Here is a 21,828-nt window from a genome sequence, read left to right as displayed (position 1 = left end):
ACATCCATGATAGCCTCAGGAAATGCTCCATACATACTTCATGAAATTGTTATTTTCCACTTGAAGGAAAAGAAATCATATTTCTGTACTTTATTCCTTTTTCTGTGTCAGACCCATGGCCTCCAAGCAGAGCTGTTTTCAAGGGTTTCTTGATCCTTGAGCAAGGTGAATGGCCTCTGGCTCTGCCCTGGGCAGTGCGTGCCTCCCCCAACCCGATTATTAATCCCCAGAAGTGCCTTGTGCCAGGATGTTATTCCTTAAATGTATTTGATTGACTTGGAAGAATTTTGCATTAGTGAACTCTTTCTTGTCTAGAAAATGCAAATGCCTTGTTGTGGCACTTGAGAAAAGATTATTTTCAAATAGTTTTTCCTGTGATCACAGGCAAAATGACAAAGAGATTCCCTTCCTTCACAATACAAATCTTTCCTTCTCCATTAAGATTGGAAGTAAAGCTTTATATCAGTTTCCAATTAAGACATACATATATTATTTTAAGGAAAACTGAAGAAATGAAAAAGTGTTTTCGTTTGTCCTGAAGAAACAGAATTCTGTTTTCAAATGATGGGAAAAGAGAGTGCAGTTTCCAATCTATTCACTGTCAAGGCTGCAGTGAGCCAAGATGAGATCGTGCCACTGCATCCCAGCCTGGGCAACAGAGTGAGATCCTATCTCAAAACAGAACAAAACCATGCAGTGATAGCCAGAAGATACTGCCAGGCATTTAATGAAAGAGCACATTAATAAAGATGCAATCTGATTGACTTTCTGTCTGTAAATTAAACCCAAATAGCAAATCTTTTTTCAACTCTATAATCCTGAAGTTAAGATCACCCCAAATTTGTCTTGTGAACTTTTGAGTTTTTAATTTATTAATCCTCTTACATTCAGCTGGCATAGTGGTTTCTTTAAAGGGTTGCTACAAAGCCTATAGTTGAGAAGTCCTTTTATAACCATGTCCAAACATATAGTATTCTCTATAATTGTGTTTGTCTTATTTTTGCTAGAAAATAAAATTTCTGAATGAGATCTGAAAATGGACCTTAGAACCTGAATACTCACACTTTTGATACCTTTGCAGTGTTATATGAATTTCCTTAAACCCACTGTTGTTCACAATAACTTGATTCATAACAGTGTTCCTTGGAAGGTAAATGGTCAGAAGCTATGTGGTTTTTCATAAAATATTCCATCTTGATTAAAACTGTAAAGGTTCTTCATGGTTCAACCTTACATTTGGCGGATCTAACATATTTCTGTTCTATTCAACATTTTAAATAGATATAGCTAATCTCCCCGTATGTTCTAATGCTGCTTCCTATGAACCATCAAATGCCTTGGCTTTTGGGAAAACCCAGAAGCATGCATTTGGTTTGCCTATAAATAAATAAGACATGTACAGAATATTTTCCTGGAAAAGTATTACTTATCCTTGTGACGAGTCTTAACACCTGGTAAGACTTGTTCACTTAACATTTTTTTAAGTTTGGTTGCTGTTTTCCCCTGCTGGCTGTTGAACTTGAATCCTGAAACGGTTGTAGTATATCTTGCTTGCCTGCTTGCACGCTTCCTCTCTTTCCACCTTTTGTTCCATCTTAAAGCTAATTTAGGAAAAGTCTGGTTATAAACTACTCTTTACATAAAAATTATCTTTTATCACTAATGTAGTGTTTTTTCCAGAACCATCAGCTAATAGGAATATAAGACCGTTGCTCTCCATAATTACTGGATTACTTCTACATCTTTCATTAGTATTTAAAGAGCCAAAGAGCTAACAATATATTCTAGATTTTTTACGTGGACATGCCTTCCTTTTGGACTCATCATAAATTCATAGGACTGTAAGGACAGTTGAGTATGATGGTTCTGGGCACCTTTAGGTAATAACATCTTCTTCCTACTTTTCTCTCTATCTCTGCTTTGCTCCTTTTCCTGAACCTGCTTTTGGCTTTCTTCAACTGCTCCTCTGGCACTCTTGTGTGTAAAACCAATCACCTGCACCCTAGTTATCCCCATTTGTCCTCGTTCAGCATCTTGCAGCCCCATCATCATGCCCTACAAAGCTGCACACTCTAGAAATTCGATGGATCGACCAAAACTCTTTGTAACACCACCTGAGGGCTCTTCTCGCAGGAGGACCATTCATGGCATAGCGGTGAGTAGCTGTTGGGAGCAGCTGGGCAAGTCTGGGAGCCAGTGCTGTTCCTGTGCAGACTGGACACAACCCTGAGGTGCGGTGTGGGCCTAAGAGGGGGAGACCGTGACATCCACCATCCCATCTCTCCCATTGATCATGAATCTGGCTGGCTGGGCAGTAGTGTCCCCTTACTTCCTCTTCACTTGGGGATTTTGCTCTCCCTAAACATCTGAATTTGAAGACAAAAGCTGTTCTTTGTTCAAGCATATATGAGTGGATGCCCTACCCTGCTGGAGCGTCCATACACATAAGTGCAATGCCAGAATACTTTCATTTTTGAAAGTAGGAAAACCAAATGGCCTTTGAAGGGGAAGTGGGCTTGGACCGCTGCCTTAGCATTTTATTCCAACCATATCCAGAAGCTGGCTGAACTCTAAATGTGGTTCACTCAAAAGCAAGATAAAGAATTTTTATCCTGCTTGGCTAATCCCTGTCAAGGCCCTGTCAAGGGACCTTAAAATATAGTCAAAGTATTTTGAAAACATTAGTCATTTGCTAAATCACTAATTCTTAAAAGGCTGTTAGGCTGTGCTATAAACTCAGATTTTGTAAGTGAAAAATATAATTTGTACTTGTTTTTACGGGCTGAGGTAATGTTAATTTTCACCATGCTATAAATGCAATGAGGTAATTTGTATGTCTCCAGGAATCTTTCTTCTTCTTTGTTTTAAATCCTGTGTTTATTTGGTATCAGTTGAAAGATACAAACCTTATTCTGTGGTCTTTAGACATTGTACTTTAGGCTTAAAGGACTCACCAGTCAACTAGAAGATCTCATTGCCCCTCTCCAAGATAACAGTATGACCCTTTTAATGAAAGGCTGAAACAATTTCTTAAAATCGTAACTTCCCAGAGCAATTCAGATTTATAAACCTGATGGACACTTAAAAGGATTTTGCTTAGAGGATAATTCAGGGTTGTGAGAGCTTAATGGCTTTGCCTACACCCTGTTTTTCTTTCAAGCTCCATCAGCCTTTCTGGAATCTGTGTTTGATTCATGATTGAGTCAGGCCTCCAACCCTCTAAGCCACAGGTGAAACAATCTTTGATGTCTGGGAAGTTTTAGTTTATTAGTGTTTCAGAGATCCTCCTTAACTGCAGACAAAAAGCCATAGTTAAACAGAACAGCTCGGCCCCAAAGTTGGGTACTCACTGGGCAGGGGAAAAGAGCATTCACCATGGAAAAAATATCTTGTTCTGGGTAAAAACAAAAATTAACACTCCTTGAGAGAAGGTTGAGGGCCACCTGTGGCTGACAGGTTAAATGAAAGATTTGTCATCACATGATCCAGAGCCTTGGTTTGTTTTGTTTTTATTACCTTCCTCTTTCTCTATTTAATCAAGTAGCTGTCTTTTTACCTCTTTACAACCAAGTATTTAGGCAAATACTACCAGAAAATGACTCAGAGTCATTTATATCCTGGAGCTGCACTGTGGAATTCAGTAGTGACTGGCCACAGTGAACACTTGGAAAGTGGCTAGTGAAACTGACAAGTTGAATTTTAAGTTTTTAAAAAATGTTTAGTTGTGGTTAAAAAAAAATATGTATATATATTTAACCATTCTAAAGTTCATTTTAACCATTCTAAAGTTCAGCAGTGTTAAGTATATTCATATTGAAGTGCTACCAATGTCCAGAACTTTTTAAGTCCTGAAAAACTCAAACTGTATACCCATTAAACAACTCCCTGTTTCTCCCTCCCCTCAGCCCCTGGCAGTCACTGTTTTAATTTCTGTTTCTGTGAATTTAGCTACTTCAGACACCACATAAAAGTGAAATCATGCAGTGTTTGAATTTTTGTGCCTGGCTTATTTCACTTAGCATAATGTCCTCAAGGTTCATCCTTGTTATAACATGTCAGAATTTCCTTCCTTTTTAGGGCTGAATAATATTCTATTACATTTGTATACCACATTCTGTTTATTATTTCATGTATTGGTGAACATCTGGGTTGCTTTCACCTCATGGCTATTGTGAAAAACACTGCTATGAACATGGGAATATAGATATCTCTAGAGATCCTTCTTTCAATTTCACTTGATATATAGAGATTGCCGGATCATATAGTAATCCTATTTTCAATGTTTTGAGGAGCCTCTATGCCATTTTCCACAGCAGCTGTATCATTTTACATTTCTCCTAACAGTGCACAAAGATTTCTGTATCTCCACATTCTCGCCAACAGTCGTGATCTTGTTTTTTGATAACAGCCATCTTAAGGAATGTGAGGTGATGTCTTGTAGTTTTGGTTTGCATTTATTTAATGATCAGTGATGATGAACGTATTTGCATATGCTTGTTGGCTTTTCATATGGCTTTCATATCGTTAGATATGGCTATTCAAGTTAGCCATATCTAACTAGCCATATCTAGTTAGCCATATCTAAGCCGTTTCATATGGCTTTTCATATCGTTAGAAAAATGGCTATTCAAGTTCTTTGCCTACTTTTTAATGGGGTTATTTTGTTATTGTTGAATTGTAGAGTTATTTGTATATTCTGGTAGTAACCCCTTATTAAATATGTGACTTGCAAATACTTCCTCCTATTCCATAGGTTGCCTTTTTACTCTATTGATTGTTTCCTTTGATATGCAGAAGTGTTTAAGTTTGATATCGTCCCGTTTGTTTATTGTTACTTCATTGCCTGTGCTTTTGGTGTTATATCCAGGAAATCAGTACCAAATACAGTGTCATGAAGCTTTTCACTTATGTTTTCTTCTAGAGGTTTTATAGTTTTAAGTCTTGCATTTAAGTCTTTACTCCATTTTGAGTTAACTTTTGTATATTTTATAAGGTAGGAATCCAACTTCATTCTTTTGCATTTGGATATCCAGTTTTCCCTGCATCATTTGTTGAAGAGAATGTCCTTGTTTCATTGAGTGGTGTTAGCATTTGACCATATACACAAGGGTTTGTTTGTTTCTGGGCTCTGGATTCTATTCCATTGGTATATGTGTCTTTTTGTTTTGTTTTGTTTTGTTTGAGACAGTCTCACTCTGTCACCCATGCTGGAGTGCAGTGGTGCAATCTCAGCTCACTGCAACCTCCGCCTCCAAGGCCCAAGTGATTCTCATGCCCCAGCCCTCTGAGTAGCTGGGACTACAGGCATGCACTACCATGCCCATCTAATTTGTGTATTTTTAGTAGAGACAGGGTTTCGCCATGTAGGCCAGGCTGGTCTTGAACTCCTGACCTCAAGCGATCCACCCACCTCGACCTCCCCAAATGCTGGGATTACAGACGTGAGCCGTAGTGCCCAGTCCCATATATCTATACCTGTCTTGATACCATTACCACAGTACTGATCACTGTAGCTTTTTACCAATTGAGTATCTCTAATTCAAAAAAACAAAATACAGAATGCTCCAAAATGTGAAACTTTTTGAGTACCAACATGGCACTCAAAGGAGATGCTCATTGGAGCATCTCAGATTTCCAGTTTTATGAATTAAGGCTGCTAAATTCATAAAATATTCATAAAATTCATAAAAATTCATAAGGTATTCTAAACTACCTTAATTACAAAATTAAAGTCTTTTTCCTACTGATATGTTGCCCAGGCCATTGACTTGCTGAGCATGTGTTCCCCCTCAGCATTGTGGAAAGTATTAATAGGAAAGATGATTGCTAAAGCGGTAAGTGTTAATGCCAGTATTCCAAAATCTGAAATCTGACACACTGTAATCCCAATCATTTTGGACAAGGGATACTCAACCTGTAATATGTTGTGAAATCAGGAAATGTAAGAACTCCAAGTTTGTTCTTTTTCAAGATTATTTTGGTTCTTCAGGGTCCTTTGAAATTTTCTGTGAATTTTGGGTCAAATTTTTATATTTCTGTAAAAATAAAAATTATATTTGGATTTCAATAGGGAATGCATGGAATCTGTGGATCGCTTTTGGTAGTAGTGACATCCTAACAGTATTAAATCTTCTAATCCCTGCACACAGGACTTCCTTCCATTTATTTGTGTTGTCTTTAATTTCTTTCAGCACTATCTTCCAGTTTTCAGTACGCAGGTCTTTAGCCTCCTTTGTTAAGTTCATTCCTAAGTGCTTTATTCCTTTGGATGTTATAGGAAATAGAGTTGTTTTTCAAATTTCCTTTTCTGTTTTACTTAATTTGAATTAATTTAGATTTAAATTCAAATAGGCAAATGTGGCTAGTGGCTAGATTTACAACATCATCATATCAGAAAGTTCTATTAAACAGCACTGCATTAAAGTATCTGTCAGTGAATCGTCTCTCTTGGAGGATATTTATACTGTATTCTAAACTACCTTAATTACAAAATTAAAGTCTTTTTCCTACTGATATGTTGCCCAGGCCATTGACTTGCTGAGCATGTGTTCCCCCTCAGCATTGTGGAAAGTATTAATAGGAAAGATGATTGTATAGATGGTGGGCTATTAACTCAGATCAGGATGGGAATCAGGAGTGCCTTTACATGTCTGGTACCCAAACGGGTGGTTGGATATAAGAGTAACAAAAGGACTGAAAGAGTTAAAAAAGAAAAGAAAAAAAACTCCCTGGTTGGGAGGGTGTTAAGTATTGAGTGTTTTTCCAAACCATTCCTCCTCTGCTCACCTACCCCTAGGTGATTAAAGGAGATCACTTTTAAAAAAGAAAGAAACAATTGGTTCAAAGGCACTGTAATCCTAGGATTATATACCTTTATATAGGTTCACTCCCTGATCTCTGTATTATCAAGGCACAGATAATAATCCCCAACCCCCCCCCATCAAAAATTGTCCCTCTTGAGTCTTTTTCCCATTTAGATCACCCATTGATCTGATTTCAGCCAAATCAAAATGTTTTGAGAAAAAGGAAAAGAAGGGCTACTTGAGGTGCTTAACCCCAGTCTCCCCTGGGAAAAGCCCTGGGCCTGCCACCCTGTACACCAGCCAGGAGCACCCCATATGGTGGCTGCAACTTTTGATACCCAAAGCCCACAGCAGCTCTGTGAGGCCCCACCTCCTACTTTGGGGGACTAAAATGGGAGAAATGGTGATTGAGCAGCTGGAAATGATGGAGAGCTGGCACACACTTGTGAAGCTCTTCTCTGCCTCTTTCTTCATTTTTTCTGTTTAGAAATCCCAGGGAGACAATGAGCATTATTTGACACTTAGATGTTTTTGCTTCTCTGATAACCCAGTCCATCAACTAGGGTGCTATTAAGGAAAATGGAGGGAAGCAATTTAAAGGGACACTGAGGGGAATAAAAGGGAAAGGAAGGAAGAGAGGAACTGATGCTTGAGCCAGGCAGAAAAGGAGAGAAGAAAAGGTACACTACTAGTTCATGTCACCTGGGGCTAGATAATACTCTGCCCCTTCCCGTGCATGCTTGCAGTCTGCCCTCCTGACAGGTGTTCACATAGGTGCCTCCAGCACGTGCCCCTCCTACCATTGTCAGGTTTCAGATACTTGGAAAGGGTCTGTTTTACTCTGTACAATTTTTGTTTGTTTTGGTCTCGATTGGCTTTAGAGTAGTAGAACACTTCTCTTGGCTTCCCTTTGCCCATTTTGACTGAGGAAAGTGTCATCTCTCTAGCTGAATTCCTAGTTGGCAGTCAGGGAGGCGTGATGTGTTGGCCCACCTTCAGATTTCAGTTTATTCCTGGTAAGGAAGAGCAAAAATAAATAAATAAATAGCTGAAATTCCTCACTGTAAACCTGACTTTTCTTCAAAGTCACCTATTGTATCAGTTATCTATTGCTGCAAGAGGACACTAGGTGAGGAAGGACTTGATCCCATTATAAAACATCAATATAAAAGAAAAATGAGTTTATATCTAATATAGCAGGCATATAATTTTTTTTAAAGACTGAGATACAGTATGTTTGGGGGGGAAATGCTAAGAATTAAAAAGAAAAAGATGTGTTTTAATTCAAAGTTTTTTAAAAATGGAAGTAACATTTGACATTTGTGTGGGATAAACCAGATTGGGAAGTTTTGCTTCAGGTAATTAATTTTAGACACAAAGTATAGGTTCTTTCTAAAAGTATGTATATACATATGCTTTTTGACAAACTTGACTCCAGATCACACATCCGGAACCACCTTATTAGTGTCACATGGTGTTAATTCAGTTATACTGTTCAGTGTTAAGCTAACAAGGCCCTTTTGTTGAGATGGAATGGGTATATGTGACATAGCTGAGAAAATTCCTTAAAAGGCATTCAATGGTTTCTAGCTCCACTGTTGAGTATTGTGAATGTGGTTGCCTCGCTCATGGAAAAATCTAACTATTGAGTTTCTCTGAACTTAGGGCTATAAAAAAGAAAGAGAGAGAGAAAATGTACCCTTCCTCACATCTGGCACCCGAAGGGCTATATCTCCATCTAATCCCAAAGCAAGACCGCCAGCTCCCTCCCGACTTTGGTAAGTGAAATATAAGTGGCTGGCTGGGTTGTTCCATGTTAGAGAATTAGTAGCTCGCTCTTCTGAAAGTGAACTGTTCTTCTCATGCTGTTTGGCTTTGACTTAGGGAGTAACATTCTTCCCGAAAGGAAAGGAAAAAGAGAAATTGGAATGGTTCCCTAAAGCAACTCTATTTCTGCATCTACCACATAAAAAACAAATACACTGAGCTAAATATCTGCATTCTCTTCCATCGAGTCGTGTTCTAGGTTCTGGCAAGCCTGTTCTCATGTGTCCCCTTCTGTCTGCCTTGTTTGTTTGTGGCCCAGGCTTCCGTCCAAGTCTCTTCCTCATTTGCCTGGCACACCCAGACCGACATCCTCCTTGCCACCCGGCTCAGTCAAAGCTGCTCCTGCTCAGGTCCGGCCCCCATCCCCTGGCAACATCCGCCCTGTCAAGAGGGAAGTCAGAGTGGAGCCTGAGAAAAAAGACCCTGAGAAGGAACCTCAGAAAGTTGCCAATGAGCCCTCACTAAAGGGAAGAGCACCTTTAGTGAAGGTAGAAGAAGCCATAGTTGAAGAGGGGAAACCTGCTGAACCAGAAGCTGGCCCTGGTAAGAGCGAATTCACCTGTGGTGTGGGTGCTCTCTCTTTTTCTCCTGCACTGCTTTGATTAAGCTTTTTTGTTTTCCTTTTCTCCTCTTATTGGAGACTTGGAAATTTTACTCTAAGGTTAAGTTTAACACCTTTCCTTAAGTATAATATTTTAGCTTAGCGTTGCTTAAAAATAGTTAAAAAAGAAAAAAAAACACCTGGCAACAGTATTCCTGTGCATCCTGGAGTTAAGGACCCCTGGCGTAGCCTGTGTGCTTGATAGAAGTCAGAATTTTTTCCAGACACTGGTTTTTCACCTCTGCCAGGGTAACCAGATGCTATTTAGAAATGTAAAATCACCTGGAGCTAGAAGTTCAATATTTCTAGTTGAAAATTGTCTTCATTCCAAAGTTTTCTACTTCAGATTGATTTGAAGATACAGGGTGGGGCAAGAAGGAGGAGATGATTCAAGACAGGTGAAAATGGTAGAGAAAGGAGGAGTCCAGTGTTTGCTTCCATGGAAAAGGAAAGGAGGGCCATAGAGCATCATAATAGCCATGAAAATAATCTGTGGAAGCAGAAATAGAAATGTAAATCTCAAATCATACATCCAAAAGCCTATTATTAGAACCACAACATGTGAATTCAGGTGTAGCTTCTCAGTGCTTTTATTGGCTGCGTTCATTCCATAAAATGTGTTCAGAGCACCTGCATCAAAATTACCTGTTGTATTCATTACCTATTGCTGCATAATGAATTAGCAGCATAAAACAACAACAAACATTTCTCATATCACATGGATTCTTGGGTCAGGAATTTGGCAGCAGTGCAGCTGGGTGGTTCCTGCTCAGGACCACTCATGAGATTGCAGTCAAGCTGTCCACTAGAGCTGCAGTCATCTCAAGACTCAACCAGAGCTGGAAGGTGGCTTACACACAAGGCTGGGGGCAGGTGGCCTCAGCTTCTCCACACATGGATCACTCCATGTTATTGCTGAATGTCCTTATCTGTCTCCTTGCTCTGCTGGCTTCTGCCAGAGTGAGTGACCTGGAAGAGAGAATGAGGAGGAATCTACAATGTCTTTTATGACCCAGTCTCAGAAGCTGCACACCAGTGTTTCTGTCACATTCTGTTAAATAGAAGCAAGTCACTAGGTGGAACTCACACTCAAAGAGAAACATAGTCTCCACCTTTTGAAGAGAGAGTTTTCGAAGAATTTTTTTTAAGAGTTCAGCTTTTTATTGAACTCGTTACAAAAGAGGTTTAGTCAAAAAGACCAAAGCCCATATCCTCCTCGGGCTCCTCAGACTCTCTTTTCTTTGCTTCTGTTTCTTCTCCTCAGCTGGAACAACATTGGTGGAGGGGGCAGGACCTCCTGCTGGTGCAGGTCCACGAGCTCCTCCATTGCAGATGAGACTGCGCATGTCAACATTGGCCAGGGCTTTTGAAAACAAGCCAGTTCAAAAAGGTTCAACGTTTACACCAGCTACTTTAATGAGGGCATTGATCTTATCCTCCTTGACAGTCACCTCACCCTCATGCAGAATGAAGGTCAAGCCTCATGCAGAATGCAGGCGAGCTCAGAAACAGAGGCCATGGCACAAGCAAGTGTGGGGCTGGCACTGCCCGGCAAGGTACTAGTTCCCAGATGAAGTGAGGATCCCACTTCAACATGGCCCTAGATTCCTCAGAGGGACTGAGTGCAGCTTGGCAGCAGCTGAGGAAAACTGGAAATATTTTTAAACCACCACATCTATAATGTTTTGACATACAGACCCTTGACTTTACCTCAGACTTACTAAATCAGAATATGTAGTGGTGGATATGAGGACTTGAAAGATACTAAGCTTATCAGTTGACTCCTAAACATGGTTGCCAGATAGAACACCGGGTGGCCAGTTAAATCTGGCAATGCTATTCCTGTGAATTCTGGAGTTTAAGGACCCCTGGCATAGCCTGTGTGCTTGATAAAGTCAGATTTTTTTCCAGAAGGCCCACTGGTTCTCACCTCTGCCAGGCTAACCAGATGCTATTTAGAAATTTAAAACCACCTGGAGCTGGGAATTCAATATTTCTAGTTGAGAATTGTCTTCATTCAAAAGTGTTCTACTTAAGACTGAATTTGAAGATAGAGGGTGGGGCAAAGAAAGATGATTCAAAACAGGTGAAAATGTTAGAAAAAGGAGGAGTCCAGTGTTTGTTTCCATGGAAAAAGGAAGGAAAGAAGGGCTATAGAGCATCATGATGGCCGAGAAAAGTCTGTGGGAGCAGACGTAGAAATGTGACTCTCGAAAGGAGCGCCTGGAGCAGCCAGGGGCCAGAGCTTGCACTTGCTGGTGCCTTGCTCACTGTGTTGCCGAATTGTGAGTGCCTGTGTGGGGCTTCTGGGACACCAGCTCTCTAGGTCATCTTCATAAATCTGAGTAAGACCAGAGAACTTCTGCTCCCATCTTGCATCTTGGCAGCCTGGGATATATAAGCAGAATGAGCACCAGCTCCCAAAGAGGCCCTGAGCTCCTCCCATCTCAGACCTAGAGACAGCTCTGGGGAGACAAAAGGGTCCTCTTCATAGGGTGTCATCTTCCCAGTCTGAATCTGGACTCATGGCATGGATGCTGAGGATGCTGCGCTAGTAATGAATGGTTACCGAAGAGTAGGAATTTTCAAATGCAATAAAAGACAAACGGATGATCTCATCTTCTTTTTGCTCAGTGTATAACTCCCCACAGACTAACATGAGGCTCTGTACACATTCAATATATGTTAACTGATTTAACTGGTATAAAAATAAGACTTGGTGACAGAGTATTAGCTTTGTTGGATGTCTCACTTACACATACTGATTTTTTTATCTGTTGCTTGGTTACAGATAGAACACAGTGAAACCGTGAGAACACACAGTAATAAACATTTCCCTTTTCTTTTATAATGGTAAATTCTAGGCCTTGGATGTGGGGAATGCTAGTTTTGGTTTTGTTCTTTGGATTTTGTTTCCAATTGGTTTTCTCCTTGTACCTGTTTGTGCAGCTGCTCCAGCCACGGCCCCAGTTCCAGTCACGGCCCCAACTCCAGCCTCGGCCCCAGCTCCAGCCCCGGTCCCCACCCCAGCCATGGTCTCAGTCCCATCATCCACTGTGATTGCCAGTGCTTCTCCTAAGACTTCTGCAGGCACCACCAACCCAGAGGAGGCCACAAGGCTGCTAGCTGAGAAGAGGCGGCTGGCCCGAGAGCAGAGAGAAAAGGAAGAAAGGGAGAGGAGGGAGCAAGAAGAACTTGAAAGGTAAAGGGGGGACATTGCTCCACACCATGATGTCAGTGATGTCAGTGATACTTGGATTAACTCAACACCCCTCTGAGAGGGAGGAGGTGATAATACTGATGAAAGTGAATGGATTAGTTCTTTCAGGATTACTGTTACCTAATTTTCCTGTGACTACTAAGCGGTTTGTTTTTTAAATCACATTCTTCTTCTTCTTCTTCTTCTTCTTCTTCTTCTTCTTCTTCTTCTTCTTCTTCTTCTTCTTCTTCTTCCTTCTTCCTTCTTCCTTCTTCTTCTTTTTTTTTTTTTTTTTTTTTTTAATAGAAATGGTGTGTCACTATATTGCCCAGGCGGGTCTCAAACTCTTGGGCTCAAGGGATCCTCCCACCCGAACCTCCCAAAGTGCTGAGATTACAGGCATGAGCCACCATTCCCAGCCACGTTTTCTTATTTTAATGACAGTGCAACAACATTGATGGAGAAAGGTTTAAAGAAAAAAAAATCCATAATCATATCAATTTTCAGTAATTGTGTACATTTTGGGTGGTACTTTCTAGTCTCTCAACAGTATGGGAGTGTGTGTATACATATATATATATACACACACATATTTACATAATTATAACCACAGCAGAGGTACAATTGTACAGTCTGCTTTCTGACTTAACACATCTCCAATCTCCAGGTTTCCACTTTGTCTTTGTAATTATCACATTAAGGCTGCATAATAAGGGTTCATGTTTTCTCCTTTCCAGATAAATCTCCTCTCAGAGAGTAGCCAGGTGGGATCTTGACATGCCCCATGATTGCCTGCCAGGCGCAGTATCCCAGAGACAGTTTGTTCAATTGGTTATCTTCTGGGCCTAATAAGACTAATGTCAATATAATTGTTCTTCAAACGAACACAACTGTACCCTCGGGAAGGATCTCATGCCCCCGCTGGGCCGCCATCTTGGCCATGCCCTGCCTTTGGCTCCAGCAGGGAGCTTACATGGCTGTCTTCCTCCTGTCCAGTGACAGAACACTATGACCCTTATTTATTTACAAAGATTTCCTTTGACGGGGGTGCTTCAAATTCATTACTAAGAAGTCACATTATTTGAATTAAACAAATCAGAGCCTTTAAAAATAGTTAAATTCCTTCCAAAAAGCCAGCTCTCCCCAAGATACTGGTGGTTACATGTTGCTTCTGTTTAGCACGGACTGCAATGCAGCTGGCAAGGGGGGAGGAAGACTAAGGGTGGCTTCGCGTTTTGTCCCTTAACAGTGCTGAAGGCATCCAGTGGGGATTTTTCTACTGGACATCTGAAGGAACCGCCCTACAGAATCACTGAGGCAGGCCTCGCTTCAAAGATTTCTCCTCAGGTGTCTTTGGTTTTGTTTTTGTTTTGTCTTTTTCCAGACAAAAGAGAGAGGAATTCGCTCAACGGGTGGCTGAAGAGAGGACTCGCCGTGAGGAGGAGTCGCGCCGGCTGGAAGCCGAGCAGGCCCGGGAGAAGGAGGAGCAGCTGCTGCGGCAGACGGAGGAGCGGGCGCTGCGCGAGCGGGAGGAGGCGGAGCGCGCCCAGAGGCAGGTGCGGCTGCACCCCGCCCCCGCCCCCTCCCCCTCCCCGTCCCGATCCCGCAGGGAGACGCCCCAGCCGGGCACAGGAGGGTGCGGACTGGACTGCCAGTGCTCCCGCTTCCGCACTTCCTCCATCCGCCACCCGCCACCTCGCCCCCACCTCCGGGCGCCCCCTGGGAGATCTGGGCAGCCCGCCTCTTTGTCAGAGGCAGACGCCGACCTTCTGTTTTCAGAAAGAAGAAGAAGCTCGCGTTCGTGAAGAAGCAGAGAGAGCCCGGCAAGAACGAGAGAAGCATTTCCAGAGAGAAGAGCTGGAGCGCCTGGAGAGAAAGAAGGTAGCTGCGTCTTAGCACAGAGGCTCGGGACGCGAACTTGCACCCTCTAAGACCCAGAGACTAGCCCTGGCCATCGGAAAACGCGCCTTCCACCCTCGCGACATAACTAGTAGCCCCCTCAGTGATAACAGTCTCCTGCAAAGAGATCTCTCTCAGTGTTTTAGCCCTCACCAAAAAGCAGTTAATTCCACTTCATGTAGCTTAAGGCAGTCCAACTTTCTTGGATAACTCCAATTAAGACAAAGCAGCACGGCCAGGCGGGTGGCTCACGCCTGTAATCCCAGCACTTTGGGAGGCCACGGCAGGAGGATCACTGAAGTCAGGACTTCGAGACCAGCCTGGCCAACATGGTGAAACCCTGTCTTTACTAAAAATACAAAAATCAGCTAGGCGCGGTGGTGGGCACCTGTGGTCCCAGCTACTTGGGAGGCTGAGGCAGCAGAATCACTTGCGCCCAGGAGGCGGAGGCTGCAGTGAACTGAGAGCTTGCCATACAGCACTCCAGCCTGGGCGATAAGGCAAGACTCCATCTCAAAAAAAAAAAAAAAAAAAAAAAAGGGTATATATTATATTTTTCCAAAATAACAAACTGTTTTAAATAATCTATTTATTTCATCAGTTAAATGTGCCAGGCTGGCTTTTTTTCTGTGTCTGATCTTCTTGCTCAATTCTTCCTTTCCGATAGCGACTTGAGGAGATTATGAAAAGAACCAGGAGGACAGAAGCTACAGATAAGGTATTGACGTGGCCATTTTCTGACTGTTTTTGTATGCTTTTTTCATTTTCACTTATAACTCTAATTTTTAAAAGTCCTCTTTTTTCTTCTTGGTAGAAAACCAGTGATCAGAGAAACGGCGATATAGCCAAGGGAACTCTCACTGGAGGAACAGGTATTTCTGTCAATGAACTCAAATCAATTTATATATAAAATGTTTGAAATGACTCTCCAGGGGTAAAGATATTCAGGAATTGATGGAGGGAAAAAATTTCCAGTACTTACAGACTCACAGACGCTTAGGGGTCTGTCATCGAGTCCTTCCTCTTATGTAAAACTGTCTAGTGTTTCTGCCAGATACTTTTCACATTTGTTTATACTCTAATGGGTCGCTTGATATTTTAAATCATCTTATGTAATACATATTTATGCATATATGTATATATACTTAATACATATATGTGTATACATACGCATACTTTTAGAAGAATTTCCTTTGAGTTTAAAAACTAAATTTCATTTATCACGTACTATCTGCTCAAGTAGTATATATTTATATTTCCTCTTAAGAAAGGACTTTAAATTTATACATTTGACAACTTGTATTATAGGCAGTTCTCAGAAAAAGGATTTAAATGTTATTCCTGTTAGATCTGACTTCAAAATAAAGTTAAAAATTTGTTGAAATTATTGTTTTTCAATTGACAAATAATAGTTGTACATATTCTTGGAGTACGTAGTGATATTTCCGTACATATAACATACAGTGATCTTGAAATTCCATTAGAGTTACTTATATGCCATCAGCTTTGGAAAGAGATTATTGATTTTTTTTCAGAGATTATAAGTCAAATGTATTTTAAATAAAAGTGAAATTAACCTTAGTATTCAGATTAAATGAATAATAAGTGCCCTTTTTGTATCAGGTACATCTTTCATACATAATTCCTACTGCTGCCTTGTGAAGTGGTTACTTTGCTTTATCTTCGAGTCAACAAGCATTTTTGAAGCTCTTCTATGTGCCAGGCCGTGTCATAGGGCTGGGATTCAGTGTGAACAAATAGGCAAGGTCCCTCTACCCACAGGGGCACTCAGGGCCAATGACAGGCCAGGCTCACACAGCTGGGGCCCAGGTCCCCCAGCTCCTGGTTCTGCTCCTTCAGTGATCCCTCGTGGTCTCCATGATTGTACATGCATGTGGTTAGTAGATAGCTCATCACTGTCTTCCTCTTTCCTCATGTGTGATATCAATATGAAAAGAAAAGACCAGAGGTACTGCAGTTTTCTTTTTCTGTTTACAAACAAAAGCAAAGGCTGGAATACTTTTGGCTCAAAGATCAAATCCAGTGGTTTATGTGACAGAACATTGCCTATAAACATTAAGGATTTTCAAATGTAAAGTATTGTTGGTATTTTGGGACTTAGTTTTATTTCAATAGAAGGTATTTTGGTTCTGTATGTCATAATTCCTTTAGAGTGGAGTTTTCATGCTCTTTTAAAGATGCCCTAATGTATGTATGTGTATGTTTGGAGAATAGTCCTAATGGTTGTGTATTATAACCCCATTGCATTTTTAACATGCTGTCTTCAAGAATGTTGTAATAGACACAGGCTGTAAGCAGGCATAGTATCCAGTGAGTTGTTAGAGTGATCAATTTAGGCTGTAAGTTGCACCAGCTCAGGATTATTTGAGGGGCTAATGCTGTAGTTTGTGCCTGGCTAGTCTCCTTGTTGGTTTGTTTTCATTTTCCCTCTTCCTGCCCTTTCCTTACCTGTTCTTTCAGTATTCTTTGTAAATCAATCCAAGAATGAACAAAGGCAAGAGGGAAGGTGAAACTTACTGATTGGCATAGCTGTGTTTGTCAGCACTCATATAAATTTGATTTGAGTTAAAACTGCTAAAAGGAGGCTTGAGGATTAACTGTGCCTAACAAATACTCACCTTCTCCCAGTCCCACATCTGATTGAGGGCTGACTGGTGTTACCAGTGCTACAAAGAGAATTCTGAGGTGGGTAAGCAAGCAGGCGAGTTTACAGATCTGTCAGGTGTTTTCTCAGGGGCTGCCTGTCACCAGCTTTGCAAATTTGGGCAGATTTGAAATTATCACTTACCTTTCTGCCTTAGTTATCAGATCTCTTGTACCTCTGGCAGCTTTACTGAATTTGTGCCAGGCTGTAAAATAACACTGTCTTGGAATTATTTCAGGCCAGGTGAGGTAGCTCACACCTATAATCCCAACACTTTGGGAGGCTGAGGCAGGAGGATCATTTGAGCCCAGGAGTTCAAGACTGGGCAACATAGCAAGACCCTGTCTTTACAAATAATTGTTTTTTAATTAGCTGGGCATGTTGGCATGCACTTGTGGTTCCAGTTACTTGGGAGGCTGAAACAGGAGGATTACCTAAGCCCAGGAGGTCAAGGCTGTAGTGAGCCATGATCACACCACTGCACTGCAGCCTGGGTGACAGAATGAGACCCTTTCTCAAAAAAAGCAGGGGACGAGGGGGTGAGGAGTAGGAATTATTTCAGTTATTCCCCCACATCAAGCTGAAACCATAATCTACCACAGATATATCTGAAACTCCGGCCTGTATAAAGGTTTACAAGTAACAAGTAACCCTGTCCTGTATTTTAGAGGCAGTCATCAATACTGTTAGCTTAAAGTGGGCTGCAACATTAAGCTTTGAATAATGAGTTGGAATGGTTAGGTATAGTACACTGCCTTCCATTCGTGAAATCCTCATCATTCTAAGTGTGCATAGGACTAAACTGAGTTTTCAAAAATATTTTTAATACTTATGGTGTTCCATGGTGATTTGCTCTGAATCCTTCATAAAGATATTCAGTATCAGCTTGATCAAGTCAGCTTACTGCTATCTTTGCCAGTTGCTTTGGTTTCAATATTATATACTTTCTGTAACTTTAGTGCTAGGAAAGATAATAATACTTATTTTAGCCCTTCCAATGTGCCAGGCACTGTTCTAAGTCCTTTACATGTATTAATATTAATCCATTTAATTCCAACAGCCTATTAAGTAGGTACTATTACTAATGAGGAAACTAAGGCACAAAGAGTTTTAAGTGTTGTGTCCGAGGTCTCACAAATGGTAAGTAGCAGAGCCAGGACATAAATCAAGACATTCTGGCTCTTGGAGGTTAGGTCTGATAAAAGAACATTAGTAACCCTTTGTTCTATCTCCTTTGCTATGCCCAGAGGTATCTGCACTTCCATGTACGACAAACGCTCCGGGAAATGGAGAGCCAGTAGGCAGCGCACCTGTGGTTACCTCACACCAATCAAAAGTGACAGTGGAGAGGTGAGTTTTCACTGACATTCACTGAAGTAAAACATTATCGTTTTTACCCACCAGCTCCACCAGAATTTCAAATTCTTAACATTAAGATTTATTATTTTGGGGGACTTCATTGATTTTTGGTTGAGCTAGTAATTCTGTACTCCAAGAAAGTGGAAATATCTTTTTTCCTGAGTCATTAAATGTGTTGGTGAGGTTTTACTGTGACTGTTCCAAGAATATTGCAAGTGGCCAAGTGCCGGGCTCACTCCTGTAATCCCAACACTTTGGGAGGCCAAGGAGTGAGGATTACTTAAGGCTGAGAGTTCTAGACCAGCCTGGGCAACATAGCAAAACACCATCTCTGCAGAAAAATGGAAAAACTAGCCAGACGTGATAGTGTGCGCTTGTAGTCCCACCTTGGGAGACTGAGTTAGGAAGATTGCATGAGCCCAGGAGGTCAAGGATGCAGTGAGCCAAACTCCTGCCGCTGCAGTCCAGCCTGGGTAACACGGGGAGACCCTGTCTCAAAAAACAAAACAAAAAACCAGTAATAATCGGTTAGTTTTATTTGTATATATTTAGCCCGATCTGAACCATATCCACATTCTTTAATGGTATATAACAGTTGCATTTTAGCCATGCATAATATTACAGTGACTTACATGTTTGTTCCATACAGAAGTCATGTAGATGTCAGACTTCTTATATTATTAATAACAGAGCTTCTTATTGAAGAACCAGATAACTGCTAACAACAGCCTAGAAAAGAGTGTGGATTTAAGAAAGATTGCCTTTCTCTTTCCTCGTAATTATATCAACAGCATCTTATGAACATTTTCAAAAATGAAAAATAAGGGTAATCATAGCCTGTGCCTAAAAATCCAATCAGAGAGAACTTGCAGAAATATTTTTAATAGTGTTCAAAAAAATTTAGCTATGACTTTTTAGATTTGGGAAATCTACTTAATGTATGAGTCTTCCTGTCTTTAATGCCAGTCTTTGCTACCAACAGACAACTGAAGGTCCTCAAATTATTTTCTTAATCTAAAAATACATAATTGTTTCGTGGCTTTTGGCCAAGATAAGTACAAAAACACAGACACTACATAACATTTTGTAACGTAGTGGGCAGCAGTTAAAAGGTAAGTCACCCTACTATTGTGGTGATATCTTTCTGAGATAGTGGAATTTTTATTTATTTTTTGCCTACTATACTACCAAAGAGAATACCCTGAGGGATCTTAATAATTCGTTTCCAATTATGTTGAATAACTTTATTGTCATAATTACCTAACATCTATATTAAATGGTATTTTTTTCTTAGTTTTAATTAGTTTTTTTAAATTCATTCCCTATAATTTATTATGTTCAATTCATTGACTTCAGAGATTTCTTTTAAAAAAAAAAGAGTAAAAGATACCACAGAGAAAATCCCATTATTATGGGGAACAGACAATGCCTACCATAGTTTCTTTTATTTATTTATTTATTTGTTTATTTATTTGAGATAGACTCTCACTCGGTTGCCCAGGCTGGATGCAGTGGTGTTTTCTTGGCTCACTGCAACCTCTACCTCCTGGGTTCAAGGAGACACACCCAGCTAATTTTTGTATTTTTAGTAGAGACAGGTTTCATCATGTTGGCCAGGCTGGTCTTGACCTCCTGACCTCAAGTGATCCACTCGTCTTGGCCTCCCAAAGTGCTAGGATTACAGGCATGAGCCATCATACCTGGCCTACCATAGCGTCTTAAGCCGCTGATGATGTTATCTGATCTGTAAAGTTAAATTTATGCATAATTTGACTCTCTTCAGTAGTTAATATCACCAAGCAATCATTATATACGAACCTGAAAAATAATTTTACTATATTTGATACAGATAATAAAATTCTGTTATATTTTAGCCTTTTCCACACACAGAAAAACAACAGTTTGTAATGAAAACAAAATGAACTTACTGGTGTCATCCATCTCTACCCAACAAATAAATTGTCCTTTGTCATATATGTAAGATGATCCCTGTCAAACCATTAGAAGAAACATAAGCATAGCCTTTTTCTACTTTCGCCTGACAATACATGCAGGTCCAGATAAGCATCAGACATAAACATCAGAATATAAGAATAAGCCTGGCCGGGCGCGGTGGCTCACGCCTGTAATCCTAGCTCGTTGGGAGGCCGAGGCAGGCGGATGACGAAGTCAGGAGATCCAGATCATCCGGGCCAACACGGTGAAACCCTGTCTCTACTAAAAAATACAAAAAAATTAGCCCGGCTTGGTGGCGGGCGCCAGTAGTCCTAGCTACATGGGAGGCTGAGGCAGGAGAATGGTGTGAACCCGGGAGGCGGAGCTTGCAGTGAGCCGAGATCGCGACCCTGCACTCCAGTCTGGACGACAGAGTGAGACTCCGTCTCAAAAAAAAAAAAAAAAAAGAGTAAGCCTAATATGAAATCCATTGGCCATCTACTCCAGAGTGTCTCTCCTTTAAAGGGGAAAATATATATATATCTATATATATCTGCTATATATATATTTCCTTTATACATATGTTTCCTTTAAAGGAAATTTGTATTTATAGGAGTTTAAAGGAATTTATATAAAGGAAATGTATTTATATATATATATAGTAGATATATATTTCCTTTAATGGAAATTTATAGGAATTTAAAGCAATTTATATAAAGGAAATTTATTTTTATATATAGTAGATATATGTTTTTTATATCTATAAGTAGATACATATTTTTATATATATAGTAGATATATATTTTTATATACATGGTAGATATATAATTTTTATACATGTAGTAGATTCCCAGAGTCCTTGTATTATTTTTACAAATATAAATTTAGGTTTAAAATTTCTATAGCCCTTGTTCATTTATAAAACCAAAACAGCAAATCACAAATTTATGTAAATTTTATTTTCACTTTCAACCTTCCCCCACAATGTTACCCTTCTATCCCTTGATTTCCATTTCTAGGGCACCCCCATTGACCAAGTCCCTGGACATTTGCAATAGCCACTTAAATGCTTTTTCCCCTCAAATACTAAATACCAGCCAGGCATGGTGGCTCATGCCTGTAATCCCAGCACTGTGGGAGGCCAAGGTGGGCAGATCGCTTGAGTTCAGGAGTTTAAGACCAGCCTGGGGAACGTGGTGAAACCCCTTCTGTAAAAAAATACAAAAATTAGCCCGGCATGGTGGCACACAACTGTAGTCCCAGCTACGTGGCGGGGAGCTGAGAGGGGTAGTTCGCTAGAGCCCGGGAGGTCAAAGCTGCAGCGAGCCTTGATCAGAACACTGCACTCCAACCTGAGTGACAGAGTGAGACCCTGTCTCAAAAAAATAAAGCTGTAAAATCAAGATCAGTGAAATTGTTGTGAAGAATGATGTTTTTCTGAAATAAGTAGGTAATATACATATGGTACTGATTGATCCCTTTTGCATTAGGGATAACCATAATTCATTTCACTTACTGCTTCCCTCTGTTTGAACTGCTT

At 40.5% G+C, this 21,828-nt stretch overlaps 1 protein-coding gene and 1 pseudogene across 2 annotated transcripts in view; one reads left to right on the top strand and one right to left on the bottom strand.

The window, feature by feature from the left end:
• The window catches only part of MAP7 (microtubule associated protein 7), a 219,560-nt gene that overhangs the window by 187,101 nt on the left and 10,631 nt on the right, over positions 1-21,828 (top strand). For both annotated transcript variants that reach the window (XM_023190972.1, XM_023190974.1), the window contains 9 exons: positions 2,031-2,155; positions 8,469-8,581; positions 8,890-9,173; positions 12,181-12,433; positions 13,815-13,986; positions 14,210-14,311; positions 14,997-15,047; positions 15,144-15,201; positions 18,242-18,344. In XM_023190972.1, coding sequence (XP_023046740.1) covers positions 2,031-2,155; positions 8,469-8,581; positions 8,890-9,173; positions 12,181-12,433; positions 13,815-13,986; positions 14,210-14,311; positions 14,997-15,047; positions 15,144-15,201; positions 18,242-18,344 — 1,261 coding nt within the window. The remainder of the gene's footprint in view (positions 1-2,030; positions 2,156-8,468; positions 8,582-8,889; positions 9,174-12,180; positions 12,434-13,814; positions 13,987-14,209; positions 14,312-14,996; positions 15,048-15,143; positions 15,202-18,241; positions 18,345-21,828) is intronic.
• On the bottom strand, positions 10,417-10,750 carry LOC111525539 (annotated as a pseudogene).

Source organism: Piliocolobus tephrosceles, chromosome 5 (assembly GCF_002776525.5).
Source record: "Piliocolobus tephrosceles isolate RC106 chromosome 5, ASM277652v3, whole genome shotgun sequence".
In the NCBI taxonomy this organism is placed as follows: Eukaryota; Metazoa; Chordata; class Mammalia; order Primates; family Cercopithecidae; genus Piliocolobus; species Piliocolobus tephrosceles.
Note: the sequence above shows the minus strand (reverse complement) of the source record. Positions and strands in the feature narration are given on the sequence as shown.